At 41.1% G+C, this 18,288-nt stretch overlaps 1 protein-coding gene across 2 annotated transcripts in view; it reads left to right on the top strand.

The window, feature by feature from the left end:
• The window catches only part of adcy5 (adenylate cyclase 5), an 85,470-nt gene extending 67,269 nt beyond the window's left edge, over positions 1-18,201 (top strand). The window contains exons 10-21 of one of the 2 annotated variants that reach the window (XM_051404306.1): positions 2,239-2,383; positions 3,065-3,162; positions 5,128-5,215; positions 7,122-7,238; positions 7,369-7,527; positions 9,170-9,354; positions 9,472-9,492; positions 9,785-9,917; positions 11,609-11,872; positions 12,298-12,502; positions 13,689-13,813; positions 14,917-18,201. In XM_051404306.1, the coding sequence (XP_051260266.1) occupies positions 2,239-2,383; positions 3,065-3,162; positions 5,128-5,215; positions 7,122-7,238; positions 7,369-7,527; positions 9,170-9,354; positions 9,472-9,492; positions 9,785-9,917; positions 11,609-11,872; positions 12,298-12,502; positions 13,689-13,813; positions 14,917-15,045 (1,669 nt within the window). In that variant the 3' untranslated portion in view covers positions 15,046-18,201. Of the gene's footprint in view, positions 1-2,223; positions 2,384-3,064; positions 3,163-5,127; positions 5,216-7,121; positions 7,239-7,368; positions 7,528-9,169; positions 9,355-9,471; positions 9,493-9,784; positions 9,918-11,608; positions 11,873-12,297; positions 12,503-13,688; positions 13,814-14,916 lie in introns of both variants that reach the window. The other variant, XM_051404305.1, reaches the window with a different exon arrangement.
• The last annotated feature ends 87 nt before the right edge of the window (positions 18,202-18,288 follow it).

Genomic DNA, 18,288 nt, shown 5'->3' with positions numbered 1-18,288 from the left:
AGTCTGTTCTGCAAGGTTATATAAACTCCCCGATATAGATCGATACATCAAACACTCCAGGACAATAAAGGGGGTAGATGAAATGACACAAGCACCTGATGAGAAGAGACTTTAATCTTAATCGAAATTGTGTCTGTGCTGGTTTGAATAAAAGTCAGACAGTTGTGGGGCTGTTTGCCACAACCAAACAGTCCGGATGTGAATGGTTAAACCTTAATAATAGGGATGTAACGATACACTCAACTCCTGATTTGATACACTTCACGATCCTGGGTTCACAATCTGAATTGTTTTTTTTAAAACAAAATGAGATTGAAGACAAATTACGATTCCTTCATTTCTTAGACAAAAATCTGAAAACTATATTTCAATGCAAATGTACATAGATATTTCCTTTTCTTTGTCAAAGTTAAACTGAAAATATGACCCTGTCATTTATGGGAAACAAAAGTCAAAAGTAGATAGCGCCCTCTGCTGTTTAAAAAGAGTGTCACGATTAATTTTTCATCTCACAGATTTTATGTTTCACATATTTTTAGTATTTAAGATAAATAATTAAGATTAAGGTTTTTCAGGGGCTTTAAGGTCCAGTTTGTCACATTTAGGAGTATCTATTGGCTGAAATATAATATAATATTCATAACTATGTTTTCATTAGTGTATAATCTCCTGAAAATAAGAATCATTATCTAAGGGACAAACCAAACACTGGCTGTGTGTTCGCGTTTTTCACAGCCACCATAGTTTCTCCTTCGTGCTTGGAAGGGGAGAGTGAAGCGAGGGAATTGTGATTTGCAACTACACCGCTAGATGCCAATAAATGCTACACAATGTAAAAAAATGTAACCTTCAAATCTGGGTAATTTAATCTTCACTTGGCAGCCACATATTTGGCCACAAAGTAATTTAGCCTCTTTGGAGCACTTTAAGCCATGCTATGTTGCTATGGAAACCCAGCTATACAAAAGTTGTGATTGCCAGGCAGGTTTTTAAAGCTTGTAACTACTGCTAATTGGCATTCAACTTATTACAATCCACCTGTCTAGCAGTGTTTGTAATTGTGATTGAATTCGTTCAGAGATTAAGTCATTTTGTCTAAAATCAAAGATGATATTGCCTACCACTGTCAGGTAGAGCTGCAATGACTCATCTCATCCAGAATATAAAACAGGAGAGGAGGGGATGTTTAACCCGAAGGCTGTCAGTGATCATAAAACTGCCGTCATTTATAACGAAGTTGTCCTCCTCTTCTCCTCCCAAACTGTTCTGTATCTGCGAGTTTGTTCTGACATCACACTGAGCAGGAGTGTGCACGCCAACAGCCTCTGCCCCGGGCTACAGCACAGATCCTACTTCTTATGCAGACAGCTTTTGGAGCTGAGAGGAAGTACATGCTGTGTTTTTATAGTGTTCCATGAGAAGGCATCACTAGATACGATATCACAGTTTGAAATCTGTCTGTACAACTGATGCAGTCAGAGGCTGGTTGTCGTCAGCGGACACATTTAGTCCAGTATAATAATAATAATAATAATAATATCATAGCCTGAATGTTAACCATGACCCTAGGCAGAAATCCAGCACTAAAACAAACCCTATATATTTGTCACTATATTAAGGCCTTAATTGCCAAGGAATAAGGCTCTTTTTAGGGGCATCTCCAGAGCTTGGGGGTTAAGATGATAACTGTGAACTGCAATGTTAATAGTTCAGGTCGGGCCAGGGATGTTTGTTGCATCTTTCCTTGTTATTTCTCTTCTTTCTATAAGAACTTATACATCTGTATGAATGTGTTTTCATAGCGTAGTTTTTCGGCCGCAGCAGGCAGCTGTTTTCAGAGGGAGTGCTCTACCTGCTCTGCACCAGCTAATTACTGTGCTCAGAGTAGCATGACATCTCCATCAGCTGCTTTGTGCTTGTCAATAAGGCTGAAGAATGTAAGTGACACTTTGCAGATTCTGAGATTAGTCCAAGATGAATCGGCTCATCAGAGTCTTTTGGGATTGAGGGGAGTCTTTTCTCTTTGCATATGATTAGCTAAATATTACTGCACCTCAGGGTAGGCTGTTAGGGTGACCATACAACAATTATAAATGATTTGCAGTGGTTTCTACCTTGTGAAAAGGCAATTAGCTCCTCGGTTGCAGGTGTTTTTCTGGGAAGATACTGAGTTTCAAGAGGCTTTTCAGTCATCCTGAGATGTAAATGTCGCCTGTTATTCAGGCATTTCATTTTCAGGAACACGCAGGAAAACCTAAACCCAGAGGACGAGGTGGATGAGTTCCTGGGCCGCGCCATCGACGCACGCAGCATCGACCGTCTGCGCTCCGAACACGTCAAGAAGTTCCTGCTCACCTTCAGAGAGCCTGACCTGGAGAAAAAGGTTAGGACATGCACACAAGCACACACATAGTGACACACACTGCCAATATAGAAGCAAATAATTGGCTGTGACAAGCAATCTTCCCCGTGCAAAAAGCTCTCTCCTGCTCGCTCTTCTCTGTCCCTTGAGGAAGTCAGTCAAAGCAAAGTATAACAGAGAAAGGGAGGAACCGGGTTTTAAAGGAGGAAGAGACGTTGCTAAAGGAAGGAGGAAGTAAACTGCTTTTGACAGTGAAGGACAGGCTGAGAAGAAAGGTTAGAGCTCGGGGCGTCACAAATGAGTTTTGGGGGAGTCATGTTTTCAAGTTCCAGTCACTTTCCTCCTGTCACGGTAAAAGTGTGAGGAAGTGAAGACTTAGAGAAGATCAGAAGGGCTTTTGAACTGTCTGCAGAGCTGTTTTTAAGGCTTAATGTATGGGGCAAGTCCAAATAGGATGTCAAGACTATCAAGTGCCAAAGCAGACTTGCAATTACATAAAACATTCAACCTTGTTTTAAGTTGTGTGACAATGTTTCCTCATAACTCTCTCAACTTTTGATTTTTTTCCCGATAACGTAAACCTAAATGTATAGATACATGGTGAAGTCCGTGTCAAGTGTAAAGTCCTCATTTTGTTACTCATTTTTTGGCTAATTGATTTTTGCATCTGTTTCATTCTCCTCTTCTTCTTCCCTCCTGCAGTACTCCAAACAGGTGGACTCCAGGTTCGGGGCTTATGTGGCCTGCGCCTCCCTCGTCTTTCTCTTCATCTGCTTCATCCAGATCGTCATTGTTCCACCGTGAGTCAGCACTTTGAAATGCTCCAGAGTAGACTCGCTGACATATGCCCCCATTAGCAACTCAGATTCCGAATGCCATTAGGAGCGCTAGGAAGAGCCAGAGGAACCTGATTTTTTTCACAGATTATCTGTCTCATGTATTACTGACAGGAAATAGTGAAAGTTTCAGCAAGTATGACAAAAAGTTAATTCTATGAAAGGTTTCTTCTGCAGCTTTAAGTCAGACATCGTCAAAACCTGTAGGGGACTGTCAGAAAACAAATATTTCAAAAAATGTAAGGGTGGGCACATGTTTAGCTCACAGTTAAACATACTTAGTTCTCTATTTATTTTAACTGGACAACATTACTACTCCCATCATAATAGCCCCATTTCCTAATTTCTCTGTCGGTATTTAATGTTATTCACTGCTGCCCAATTCTCAAGCACCCCTGTGATTCGCTCCTGTGAGTCAGATAATCAGACAGGTTGTACACAAGCTGACAGTTGAGACCAATATCCAAACCACTTTATTTGGAGGTGAAACTCAGTGCACCCATAATGTTGCTAATGATTCCGCATTGGAGAGGAAAACTGTGTGCACACAGTTACGCGAAGCACATTAGGTCAAAGTTAAAACAGGAACTCAGCTGTGAACTTTGATGGACAGTTTGGGTAATGAGTTCACTTTCACAGTTGTTTTCTTCTTTAAATAACTTGGTTATTTCTGAAAGGGGATTTGTTTACAACCTGTCTGATTATCTCACCACTTGTACTTGTGTTACTGGGTGCAATCACTATACAATGTTAATATTACAATAGAAATTATTGGTACAACTAAAGAAAAAAAAGTTATGTTGCAACCCATAGGTTGGCCTTATTAATGTCTTAATAATTAATAATTAATAATAACCCATCTAGTAAGCATTTTTATTAACTATTAATTAATCCATAACTTACATAAATAGTTGTTATACAGCCTTTAAAAATGGTTACAATATGTTCTTAGAAAGTGCTGTGAGTTATGTTGGGATAATATTAAAAATGAATGACATTCTCATTAACAAACCTTCAGTGTCTGCTTTTAATCTTTGGAGCCTCACAAATCCTGCACATTGCTTTATCCCTCACAGGATCTATTGACGTTCTTTTTCGTCTGTAGCCTCACAACCAGAATTATGAAAGTGAAAGAAAATAAAGAAGTCATTTTCACAACACAAAAAGCGGAATACATGAGTTTTAAAAGAGAATTTAAAATCAAAATCAGCGTAACTGCAGCTGAGCAGCAGCCAGATTCAAGAGGCTCTGGCAGATTTTGTCTCGAGGCGAACCCTCCTCCTTTTTTTATCTCCTACATTCAGACTATTCTCCCTGCCCATCTCCCAGTATTGATCTTCTTTAGCCTGTCTCTTTATTAACCTTTCTATTAACCTTATTTTTTATAGAGGCAGCTGTAGACAGACAGGAAAGGTGGGTGGAGAGAGAGGGGATGACACGCAGGAAAGGGCCACAGGTCGGATTCGAGCCCGGGCCGCTGCAGCAACTCCGTATATGGGTCACCAGCTCTACCGATTTAGCTAACTGGGCGCCCCTTTATTAACCTTTCTACTAGATCCTTTCATCACACGACCACTCCCCTCTCGTCTTTTATTCCTGTCTTTACCTCTCAGCCTTCCTCAGAGTCTTTCCCTGTCTCTTAACCTCCTCCTCCTCTCTCTGTGTATCTGTTTTAATCTGTTTGATCATTCTCAATGTATTTACACTTAATCGCCTCCTGGCTATTATCATTACCTGTCGTGCCCACACACACATATTGCCTGCTTCCATATTATTTACATTGACACAAGGTCAGAGAGAGTGAAGCAGATGCTGCTGCCCACAGTGTTACCTCTAATACCACAGTAAAAAACAAATAGTAAAACATTAAAAGCAGCCAGAAATAAACACCATATGCGTATAATGACATCCTAACTGTGTCGTCCGCAGCTCCAGTCTGATGATGGGCTTCTTCATCACCTGTCTCATTATCCTGATGGCTGTCATGTTCGTCTCAACCGTGTACTGCTGTTTTGGGGTGAGTCGTCTCTGCTTGTGTTGAATAAAAACAGATAAACTTGACGCCTTGTGCAGATCTAACACATTAGTCTTTTTCTTAAGCGATAAGAGAAGGACTGGTTCTTGTTTCTTTGTTAGGGAACTTCAGTATCAGACATCACAGAGACAGATCTGTTCAATCTTTTATCAGGCTGTGGTTTGATGCTGTACTTGCTGTTGATTACAGATCATTTCAGTGATCTAGAAATTTAAACATAGTCTGCTCTTGACCTCATAGCAAGATGATTTTAACTTTAAATTCCTTAATACAAAGTGCAGATGTCGCCATTCAACTTCACTTTGCCGAGCTACAATTTATAGATTATGTAGAGTTTGTTTGGGATTTGAAAATACACATTACATAATCCTTTATCCCAAAAGAACAGAGCTCACTTGGATGTGGGATTTGTGTATCTCAGTCCGTCGTATTTGTGTCAGTGTGATGGTGTGTATCTATAGGATCAGCTGTGTGTCTTTTTAATATTCAGACAACACAGTTCATTTCAGAGCTATTCAGTTCACATCAGTTTTGGCTTTAAGAGTACCGCCACATTACTGTTAAGCTCAGAATATTTGCTCAGTCTCCCTTTCACTTCAAACAAAGGCGGTATGGCTTTAGTGCTTGGCGATCTACTGGATGAACCAGTATACTAGTTTTAATTTCCTGTATGATATGAATTTTTCATATACCACCATTGGTGCATAGCTGAAACAACTGCTGTAACTCATTTGTTTCGTTCTTATGCAATAGAACATTTGAGAAATACTTTGTTGAATACTTAAATATTGAGTATTGTCTGTTTATAGTGTTCGTATAACAATTTTGAAATACACATTGCAGTTTGCACAATAAAAATTGTATTAAAATGGGTTTAGATTCTATGTAATCCTGGCAGTAGAATAAGCCACTATAAACCTATATAAGACTCAGTCGATAAAAAAAAAGAAAAAAGAATTGGCATATACAGCCAGAATCGTAAAAATCTTGTGATACATGTTTTTGGTGACACATTTAAGAATGTGTTTCCTATTCATTCCTGCCAGATCCAGGAGACTTGAAGGCTAGCGTGTACCTTGAATTTGCACTTTGTCTCACTCGTACAGTCTGTTAACAGGCTGTGATTGCTCTGCTTAATATTTATTTATTACATACATCAGAATCAAACCAATCACATCCTTTTTGTGGTGCAATGTGGCCCGACAGAAGCCTAATATGACCACAATTGGGTTGGAACCTCTAAACATCAGGCATGAATGTAAGACGCTTTGAATTAAATATTGCCGCTATTATGTTGATATGCTCTCACTTTGTGGTTAACACAAAGACACAGTAAAAGATGAACTGACTTATACAATTTTTTTCCTCAAATATCAGATATCATGGTAATATTATTATTATTATTATTATTATTATTATTATTATGGTGAGTTCTTTTGGCCACGATAATCATGTAGTGCAAATCCCATGACAGCCTTAATGGCATGGGTGTGACGCCAAAGGCAGAGCTCACCTGGCGAAGGAAGCTTTTTTTCCATCCATTTCCCGCTCTAACCACCTGCTGACAGGTCATGAGGGACGTAAGAGATTTGTGAAGCTTCTGTTGATGGTTTTAACTGATGAGTAACGTTTCTATTTTGGAAAAATCACTTCCACTTACGTACATATGCTAAACCTATGGAGAGTATTTTTGGTGGTGATAAGGTGACCAATGGTAACTCAGAAACTGACCTGCCGATCTGCATTATGTATTTAGGGATTTATTTATCTAGTGGCTTCAGATTAAAATAAGCAAAATTACGTCAAAGTCTTGTTTTTCTGTCTTACTGTCTGTACCAATCACTCACTCCTTGCTCCCTCTGTCCTCCTGTTTTTCCCGTGCTCCCAGCTCTTCCCAGTCCCCTTGCAGACACTTTCCAAAAGGATAGTCCAGTCCAGACTGAACAGCACCCTGGTGGGCGTCTTCACTATCATCATCGTCTTTCTTTCTGCTTTCATCAATATTGTGAGTTCTCACTTAACAGAATCTTCTCCTTATGAGACCATTTTTAAAGCACTGAGCTCTTTGCAGTCTTATTCAAAAACAATTCGCCTGATTCTCTGACATATCCTCACTTACCTTTGACCTTGTTCAGTTCACCTGCAGCAGCCACGACCTGCGGGACTGCATCAAGAGGGAGCTCAACATCAGTCTGGACAGTGTGAACATCTGTCACGCCCGCCTCCTCAACTTCAGCCTGGACACACAACACAGCCCCTGTGCAGACAACGCTCTCATCTGCAGCTTCCCTGAGGTACGTACGTGTGTGTGTGTGTGTGTGTGTGTGTGTGTGTGTGTGTGTGTGTGTGTGTGTGTGTGTATTTTATTTGCCTTTTAGGGCTTGTTTTAAAGCAAACAAACATTATTTATTATATGATTGATTTCAACAACAAGCGAATGTAGAGGTGCCGTGACCATTTGCAAGTAAGAGTAAATGAGGCAAAACAGAGTTACTGTTACTAATATTTAACAGAGATTTTCCCTGCAGGAATGCTTAAAGTTAGCTTTACTGCTTTTAAACAAATTTGTGGCTCATTTGAGTTGAATTTTTGAATTTCCACCAACTGTGGACTGTTGATCAAACATACATGTTAAAAATGTTTAGGCAAATCAGCTTGCATGTCGTCATGTCAAAATTTGCTTGATATTATGCCAGTCAAGCAGTCAAATTTATGGGTAAAATTAGAATAACCGTGCCACGGTTGTACGCTTCCAATGGCTAGTAATGCTGCAGTTTACATCCATGTCCATGTGGTGAAGACTCCCAAGGAATTTAATTAAAAGGTATAATATCAGTATAGTGTTATATTTCAGTATAGTATAATTAAGTATATTTCAGTGAATCTACATTACACATGTACTTACTATGCAAAGATGGATTCTTGGTATAGCTATTTAAAATTTGTTGCTTTTGTTTTCTCCTGGCATTTTTAGATGCAGTGGCTGTCTTTAGGTTAAACTCACCCACAGGATCACTGTTAGCTAGGCACACTCCAAAATGCAGTCACAAGATTTGTGAAAAGGCAGAATGGACGAGATGGAAAGATGAAAGCCCGCACTGTGCTAGTTATTGTTTACTCATTGTGTCGTCCTAGTCTGCGTGTGTGAAATCTGGAATCGGAACATGTTCTGAGCTCACAATGATCATTGACCTTTGACTCAACAGTGTCACCTATTTAGTGTCCGATCAACACAGTCTCTCCCTCTGTTCCTGAGTTACGGTGTTGAATAATGGCCAAAAAAGTGTTTTTCCAGAACATTAGGAAGTGAAATATGGTCATCAATTAAGTTATGTCACAGTGTCCGTGACCTTTTACCCCTAATATCAAATCAGTTCATCCTTGAGTCCAAGTGGACGTTTGTACCAAATTTTTAGAAATTGCCGCAAGACGTTCCTGACGTATATAGCGTTCACAAGAATGGTACAGACGTACAGACCGACGTACGGACAGCCCGAAAGAATAATGCCTGCGTGGAGGCATAATGAGGCTAAATGTAATTTTGGTTTTGGTCTGAATGTCTGGCGAGAAACAGCACAGTGAGGCTGTAACACCTCAAGTACCTTAGTGCTCTTAGAACAATACATCACTCCAATAAAACAAATAAAAATGTTCAATCTGTTGTAGTGAGGCACTTGTAAACGTGTATTTTAAGATTTCAATGAGATTTCTCTGACAAGTGATATAATTTTGGTAGCAAAACAATGGATACTAAGTGAGGGTAATTGCAGGTATAAATGTTAACACTCGGTTTGCACAGTAAATTAAGTTAAGTGGTCGAAATTGTGGGTTAATCAGGTGTTATGTTATATAATACCTCTGGATGTGACTCATTCAGTCACACCATGAAGCTTGACTACCTTTCTAATGTCCCCTCTCTCCGTCTTCCTCCCTCAGTACTTCTCGTCCTGCGTGCTGCTGAGCTTGCTGGCCAGCTCCGTCTTCCTGCAGATCAGCAGCATCGGTAAACTCTTCCTCATGCTCTTCATCGAGCTGCTCTACATCCTCATCCTGGAGGTGCCCACAGTGAACCTCTTTGACAACCAGGACCTGCTGGTGATGGCCAACGCCATCAACGTTGTGTGAGTCACTTTGTTACTGCCGTATGTGAGCGTTGTTACGCCCGTAATGTTGAAATCTTTGAGCGTGTGCAGACGTTCTTACCGCTGATTAGCTCTTCTCTGTTCCTCCCCTCGCAGCGAGCACATGAATGGAACAAGGTGAGACTGATGGCAACTTCTATTACCACAGAGACCCAAAGCATCACCTCTATCATCTGATTAAGCTAACAGCATCATTATCACTGTGCTGGCACAAATGTAACTATAATGACCTGCTGGCAACAGATGCTAACAGTAATGAGCCAAGATTTAGAGGGCAGCTTGTTTTTGTGTCACAGTGTTCCTGCAAGGTACATAGTTACACCCACAGAGTATAATGTTATGTTACGCCTGTATGTTTGATGGCTCTTCAGTTCTAAAAAACCTAACGTGTGTTTGTGCTGACCTCCAGCTGTGTGATGGACTCCAAGGTTCCTCTGAAGATCATGACCCCGGTGGTCATCACCGTCTTCGTTCTCGCCCTCTACCTTCACGCCCAGCAGGTGGAGTCCACGGCCAGGCTCGATTTCCTCTGGAAGCTGCAGGTGTGTATTCATTTGTGGGACAAAAAGTAGATCCCTACCATGTAAATCATTCATTTTTACAGCTTTGTTTAGGATTAAGGTAAGGCTAGGTCTCTAGCGAACAAATATTAGTTATTGTCCCCTTAAGTGAATGAATCAAGTTTGTGTTTGTGCGTGTGCTGTTGGTTTAATGATCCTTTAGGGAACTCTACAAGACGTTGCCATCAAGAAAGCTGATATTTTTCCCCCTTTGTTGGACAGTTTGTTGCACAATAAGTTTTCTGAGCAAGATCTGTCTAAACTGCTGAGACATGTTGGATAAAACATGATAAAAACAGTAGTTTGTTGCATTGCAGTTGTTTTCTTCTTATTATTATTGCACTCATTGTCACGGCACAGAAAAAACTAATTTGTTTTAGGTCTAGGGGATTGAATTATCACTAGCTTAGTGGTAATGATTGTACCAGATACTAACATCCCATCCAGAGAGAAATGTCTTTGTCGTCAATCAACAAGAAAAGGACGGAGGCCTTACCAGAACCCCAGCGAGCTCGACTAGCTGTCTGCCAGCAGCCCACTTGACAGCGTAGCAGGGCCAGCTCAGTCAGGTCCGCTCCAGTCCTCCATCCCATTCCAACATCCGTGCACTGAGCTTGCTGTTGGTTTCAGCTCATTTAGGTTAGCAAATAGATGCTGACAGAAAGAACAAGGGGCCATCATGGTCTCAACGCTGCTCTTTGCATTCATTTGCAGTACGCCGCTTGCCTCCATATTCCACTCTCACACTCTCTCCTTCTCTGGCATCTGCCATGCCGGCTCGTGTTACATAAGACCAGCTCCCTTGAGAAAAAAACAGATGACAACCTCTGACTATGTGCATGTTTATTTAAAGGACTAATCTGCCAAAAATGTATCTTTTAAGTATGTACTCATCCCCTATTGGCTCAAACGGTGGCTCTGAAACTTTCTTGCTTCGTCATGGAGGATGGCAGCCATAACAACCAATAAATGGCTTAATAGTGTGACACAGAAGTAGTGTATCTAGCTTTTGTTGTGAAGAAACTGTGAGAGGTCTCAGAGGTTTCTGTTGTTGTGACTCTGGCTGCCCACTGGAATCCATTGTAACTGTCATGAATCCAAATGGGGCTGCCGCGGTTGTCCTCAGAGAAGGAACAAGCTCAAAACAATTCCAGGGCCACCTCTCTGGCCTACTGGGGGTTAGTGTTGCTCTAATCAATTTAAGTGAAGTATTTATTCAACAATCAGAAAATGTCTTAAGGGATCCTCCAGGGTTCTGACATCTCATGGAGTTGCTGAAGCAGGATGTGCTGCCGGTGGTTGGTAATCCAATCAAGGGGATAAACATATTATTTATCTAGACTGCTTTAATCTGCTGGAGGGGTCTTTATTTGACAGCTCACTGCTGTCACTGATAGTTAGAGTGAGGAGGATAAAAGTTTGGTTTTGATCTTTAGCAGTCGATGTGAAGCAAATGTAAAAACTAACCGGAGGGTGGCGTCAGCGTTAACAGAAAAGATAACTGATGGTGCTACATGAAAAGTCAGGAGTTCACCAAAGTCATAAGGATTCATCCTCTGGGGACCATGAATATCTGTACCAAATTTTATAGCAACGCGTGCGGTAGTCGTTATATACTACTCCAGATACTCAACAGTATTGGGTTTTCCCCCCAAAACATGATTCTATTTCAGGCCACAGAGGAGAAGGAGGAAATGGAGGAGCTGCAGGCCTACAACCGCCGTCTGCTCCACAACATCCTGCCCAAAGACGTGGCAGCCCACTTCTTGCAGCGAGAGCGACGTAACGACGAGCTCTACTACCAGTCGTGCGAGTGCGTGGCGGTCATGTTCGCCTCCATCAGCAACTTCTCAGAGTTCTACGTAGAGCTGGAGGGCAACAATGAGGGAGTGGAGTGTCTGCGGCTGCTCAACGAGATCATTGCAGACTTTGATGAGGTGGGACGTGAACAAATGTGTTTGTGTGTGTGAGTGAGTGAGGGCATAAATCTGTGGCTTCCACTGTGGGATCCACTGATGTCAGTGGTGCTTTATTATTGATTGTCATACCCTCTCTCTCTCTCTCTCTCCCCTTTTTCCTGTCAATCTTCAGCAGGCAAAAAAAAAAAAAAAAAAAAAAAGTGATTTGACTGAATATGAATATCAGAAATGTTGATGTTTCAGATCTAAATCTTTTGACTATTTAAATGTTTTGTACATTGGTCCTTGGTTCTATAAAAAGACAAATGAAATAAAAAATATAAATTGTTTGACTGGAGCTCAAGGAATATGGTTATTAGAATAAGATCCAATGAACCTTAACCCAAACCCTTCTAAATATATATACTTTATAGATTAATCCTTCCTTCTCCTGCCACCATTAGATCATCAGTGAGGAACAGTTCCGTCAGCTAGAGAAGATCAAGACCATCGGCTCCACCTACATGGCGGCCTCCGGCCTCAATGACTCCACATATGACAAGGTTGGGCGCTCGCACATCCGTGCCCTGGCCGACTACGCCATGAGGCTGATGGACCAAATGAAATACATCAATGAGCACTCCTTTAACAACTTCAAGATGAAAATAGGTGAGCTGCAGAAAAGAAAGAAGCGATTTTGTACATCTAATGGGGATGCAGATGGAGTGAAATTGTTATTGACTGAAACGGTTACTTCCAAACTGATATTGATCCATTTTGGGAGAGAAAGAAAAGATTAAAGAACCTGACACAATAAATATCATTTTGCCAGCCAAGTTATGTAAAAAAAGAATTCATAGAATAAATAGTTTTTGCATCCATTTATGGTCTAAGGGCTCTATCTTGCACTCAGCGCAACTGACTTTGTACACTGGCGCTTGTATAATTCCTATTTTGCACTCGACGCACATTGGAAGTTTCCCTCCACCGACGCACGTCCTTAAATTAGTGAATGAACTTGCTCTCAGGGGGGCGGTTCAGCGAAAAGAGGAGGCGTGTTCCGGCGCAAACGTTCCCTGGTGCTATTTTGCTGTTTCAGAAAACAATTCCGCCACAGACCAGGAAAGACCTAGTCTAAAGTCAGTGGCGCTTATTCAGATGCTATTTTAATGGTGCATACTTGAGGAGATGCGCCTGAGAGGCAGCAGCAACATCGCCACCCGGTCAGGACGGGCATTAATACTTTGCCGCATCCCGGACAGCTCCCGCTCCAGCATGTCAAACCCGGTTTGCTGCAGGAACGGGTGGTCCTCCGGCGTGTAGCGGGTCTGAATCCTCTGCTCCTTGGTGTTTGCACCGCTCCCTCCTCAGCTGGCCCTTGCGCACTGCTCCCGAGGCCAGGGGCTTCTTCCTGCAAGCTGCGTTACATTGTTTGGATTTATTGTATGGCTGTGTTACATTTATTTCATGTCAATAATGTCACTTCTCGGTCTTTTACGGCCCTGACGAGAACGCCGGTCTCCTCGGCCGTTATAATATCAATCCGCCATGGGACAAGCGCGCCTGCTTTTAAAGGGAATGTGAGATGACGCTCTGATTGGTTTATTGCACCTTACGCCCAAACCACACCTATGACTAATGTAGCTACTTCAGACCAACCCATTTTAGATTTGCGCCGGGCACAAGAGTCATTTATCCCGCCGGCATAATAGCAACAGCGCCCGAGATCCGCCCACAAAGCTACTTGCGTTTTGCGTTTGATACTTGCGTTTCAGATCGGCAAGATAGGGCCCTAAGTCTGACTGGTTAAGTAGCAGTTCAGTCTTATGCACGTAATACTTGTTTCCTTTCGTAGGTCTTAACATTGGCCCTGTGGTTGCCGGGGTGATTGGGGCCAGGAAGCCTCAGTACGACATCTGGGGTAACACAGTGAACGTGGCGAGTCGTATGGACAGCACAGGTGTACCGGAGAGGATCCAGGTGAAGTGTAACATCACACTGCCTATATAACGTATAAATAACGTAAAATAACATTTCAATTACATCATTTTAGAATATTTAGATAGATAATGTTACTTTACTTTTTTACTTTGGTCCATAACCAACAGATGCACTAGTTTGAATTCAGCCTATTACTTAAATTTATACTGAGTGTTTTGAACAACAGTCATCAGCTTGGTGACAACGAACAACACTAAAGAACTGCCACTGAAAATCACTCTGTGGTTATTAATAGAGATTTCTCTCAATATGAATTTGTTTAAAGTTAAAAAACATTAAAAACAAGTCAAACAATCTCAGTCCTTATGTCACAATAGAAAAAATGAATGTTTGGACTGAAATGACTCAATAGAAGAGTATTTGCAGAGCTCAGGACTGCTCTTTTGTTTTGCCATGTTGGAGTTAGCTTCAAGCTATTTGGGTCAAAAATGTGAAATTCTTTGTCTAATGTGCATGAGTTCTGCAAAAGTGCCTTTCAGGCATGGCTGATGGCTGGATTTCAAAAAAGTCTATTCAAGTTAATGAAAAATGTTAATTAAAAATGGCCATATTGGTTTCGGTCTATCAGATGTGCAATCATTAAAGTTTAATAACTCAAAGCTACTTTGAACACAGATGGAACCCTTTAATTTCATCTCATCCGTCTCCACTGCACTTTCTGAAAAACCATTTACACAAGAGAAAATATAAACCAATGCTCCCTAATGAACATGAAAAGTGACAAGGCAACAGCACGATTACGCTAGGATGTAACCACTGAGATTTCATCTATTTGTAGAATATCCAGTTTCAAGTACAGACCAGCGAGCTGAAAGGAGTTAGTTTCCCAGACATCAAGATTATTACCATTGTTCAGACATCCTTTCTGGGACCATAGAAGTCGTTAAATACAATTAAAGCAATGATTTTATGTAAACTTAGTAAAGATTTCCAACAAATTGAGCCCGCTTTTAACCCAGACATCTAGTCATCTTCCATAAATCACCAAATCACTGCTGACTGGGAGTCATTAGGTGCTAAATGAAGACAAAGTAATGACACAAACCTGTCCGCTCACTGTTCCTTCCTCCCTCTGTCCTCAGGTGACCGCAGACCTGCACCAGGTACTGAGCTCCTATAACTACACACTAGAGTACAGAGGTGTGGTCACTGTCAAGGGCAAAGGAGAGATGATGACCTATTTCCTCACCAGTGGACCCCCTAACAGTTAACCCCAACCAAGTGACAAACAGACACCCTGGGGTAGGCGCCTTAACTCTGCCTCCGACATAACGAGCAGGCTCACGGACCTCGGATAGCTTACGGGCAGATTGAGACTGACTGAAGCGTCCCCTCTTACCGTGCTGATCCTTTCTTAAACCCACTGAGGCCACAATGAGAAAGGATGAGAAAATTCATCCTAAAGCTCAGCCTGCGGAGGAGACAGTCAGTGGAAGAGGCCTAACTTGCCTGAATCTGCCATTGAGACCAAAGAAGTCCAATCAGTGCGCAAAAGACAGATTTCGCTGGCTGTGTAAGTCTAGGTCCTAAAGGAAAAATGTTCTTAAAGAAATTCTATTTGCTTCAGTCTGTCAGATTTTCTGAGGGTTTCCGACAAACCCACAGGAGGACATGGACTACGTCACTTCCTCTCTTTCTCTCTGCCTTTCTCCTGCTGAAGTATATGTGTACATGTAAAACACAGACAGTTTTATGTGTATGTATACAATTTTTATGTACTGTATGTGAAAACACATTTTGTCCCTTCTGTTGTGATAGAGGTACAAAACTCTCAAGTTTGTGCACTCAGCCAGCACCGCAGCACTAATCCGTCCTTGCATCGATATCTGATCACATCAGTAATTAACCGATTGATGGAGGAGTCGCAGTAAGTTGGGTGGAGAGTGTGTCTTTACAGGTGAGAAGGTCCCTCAGAGACAGGTTGGACTGTGTTTTGTATGAACAGACAGAAAACGCTCCGCAGTGTTTACAGAAAGTCAAATGTATAAATTCACAAACTCACACTACAGTATGGACAGCATATATACACACACACTAAACACAAAGAGGATGTCAATGAAGAGCTTTTTTCTAATCTTCGACATTTTGTATTTTGACTTCAGAACACCAAACCCTATCAAATATTTTAAGATTCTATATTTTGTACATTAATATATTAGAGAGCTATCTATAAACACCAATGTGTATTCAGACGTACATACCGTATCACTCATGTTGGGATTTCACAAGTCCTCACTAGTGTTGCCTGGTCTTAGCCTCAGCAGATCGACGCCCCTGAATGCCCGATTTTCTTTCTCTTTTCACCAAATTCAGCATTTTCGATCTGCAGGAAGTCAACCGTTTCTTTTGCTAGTGTGTTTGAATCTCACGTTGAGAAGAAAGTGTTAAAACCAAGTGAGTGTGCTCTTTGAATGGCAGACTAGAGTCTGGGAATGGATTAGTCTTTTTGCACTCCAGTTCTTTCAGCCGTCCACCCCTTCCTGCATCGCTCCACAACCTCCTCTTGCTTGCTCAATCAGATGGTACGACCCAATGAATGTCCAATGATCTCCGATGAGGCCTTTAATATGAACTCTACACTGACGGTGATGATGCTCATCCTGTGGACAGGGACAGACGAGCCCGTGTGGAAATGTGCCCTTTTATCTGCTGTTGTTTTTTGTTTTTTTTGTTTCTTTTCCGAGCAGTTTTCTTCAATATTACAGCATTACTCAGCATGTCATCAGACACACTATCTTTGACCTGGCAGTTTCATAGATTTTAGTGATTTTTAGTGATGTTATTACCAAACATTACAGCTGGTTCTGTTTGTCTTGGCTGAGTCACAGAGTACAGTAATCAGTAAATGTCTGGACAGTGTCGAGTTTTATCTGAGAATATTGAGGAATATAGCATATTTGAGATAAAAGGCTAAAGGATGAGGCTAGCAGTGTTCTTATATTTTAAAAAGACCAACATCAACAATGTGTTAGTCCATCTCTCAATACTTCCCTACACACACTGCACCCTCAGCCCCCAGGGCTCTGTCTGTTGTGAAGTCATAAACCTTTAAAACACTGTAAACGCTGTAGTTTGTAGCAGGTAGAGCATTTATTGGGACTGTTGTTTATTTAAAACCCTGTTGCTGTGCTAAGCTAGTGAGTATTTATTGCACCTGGACGTTGTATGTGGGATTGTCTCAAAATGAACTACAGTGGATCGATGTTTGACTGTACCACTGCAATCATTATTAATTTTAATTAATTCAATTAATTAAATATGAATTAAAATTATGCATATAGAAACACAAAATGAATGATTAAATATTGAAAAAGATCATGAAAACACAGAGCAACTACTGGAGCTCTGATTGGCCAGCTGCAATGTGCCAGTTTGACTCTGGCCAATCAGAGCTCCAGTAGTTGCTCCGCATTGTTACTGTTTAAAAACTTAAATTTAAGATAATTTTTGTATTAAATTTTGTTCCATTTCATAAATAGATTCTAAATGACCAATTTTAAACTAGGTTTATATTGTATATCTACAAATATACAATATAAATATAATTAAACAAGTTTTTTTTATTGATCAATGTATTAACTGATTTTTTATTAAATAAGGTTAAAGATATAAAGATTCCAGTGGCCCACCCGAGCCTCTATACCAGTGGGACATGTCATCCAGTGCAGACATTTTGTTTTCGGGCAACAACAGATTGCTCTATGGAACCGAGGAATGAGATATATCAGGGTTTTGCTACATGGGCGATGCTTGTTTGTGCAATTATTCATTGATGATTGTTGGTCTTTTCATGGGATATATGAAGACATATATATTAGCACCTGCCTTAACCTTTAAGAGAAACTTGGCACTGAGTCCAAATGTTTGCTTTGAGCCTGTAGAATGAAAATAAGCTTGCACTGGTCTACTCTGGGGGTTTCTGTTTTGTTAATGTACTGTACTGCTGCAACCATTATCTACACACCACTACTAAAACTTTTGTCATCACATTTGACTCATTGAATGCGGTGCCATTCTACGCCCACGCGAGTCCCCTTTTTTCTACTGCTTATAGAGCAGGAATGTGCCATAAGAAAGGGGTTGGAGAGAAGGCACAGATCACAGATGAGGGGTGCAGCTACGGGGTGCCTGAGGAGATACTTTCTCAGATTTAAAGAGAAGGAGAAGCTTGCCTCCTTTTTCATTTCTACAGCTGAGGACTGATGACTCTGATTATATGACAGGGTGAGGCAGCGTCTGTGACAAAAACAGCTTCAGAGACAAAACCGTGGTTGTTTTTGTTGTCATGCCAAACACTATGCCCCTTTTGTTTTTATTGTTTGGGTTTTTTTTACAGTCAAATAAACTCCTGAGATGTTTCACAGGTACTACATGACTTCATCTGGATTCTTTTGTGCCTGTGTTGTCAGCTCACTAATGATTTTAAGATGAATGCCAGTTTACTTTGTGTCGTC

The sequence above is a fragment of the Dicentrarchus labrax genome, unplaced genomic scaffold, assembly GCF_905237075.1.
Source record: "Dicentrarchus labrax unplaced genomic scaffold, dlabrax2021, whole genome shotgun sequence".
NCBI lineage: Eukaryota > Metazoa > Chordata > Actinopteri > Moronidae > Dicentrarchus > Dicentrarchus labrax.
The sequence above is the reverse complement of the archived record's forward strand: the minus strand, read 5'-3'. Positions and strand labels throughout refer to the sequence as shown.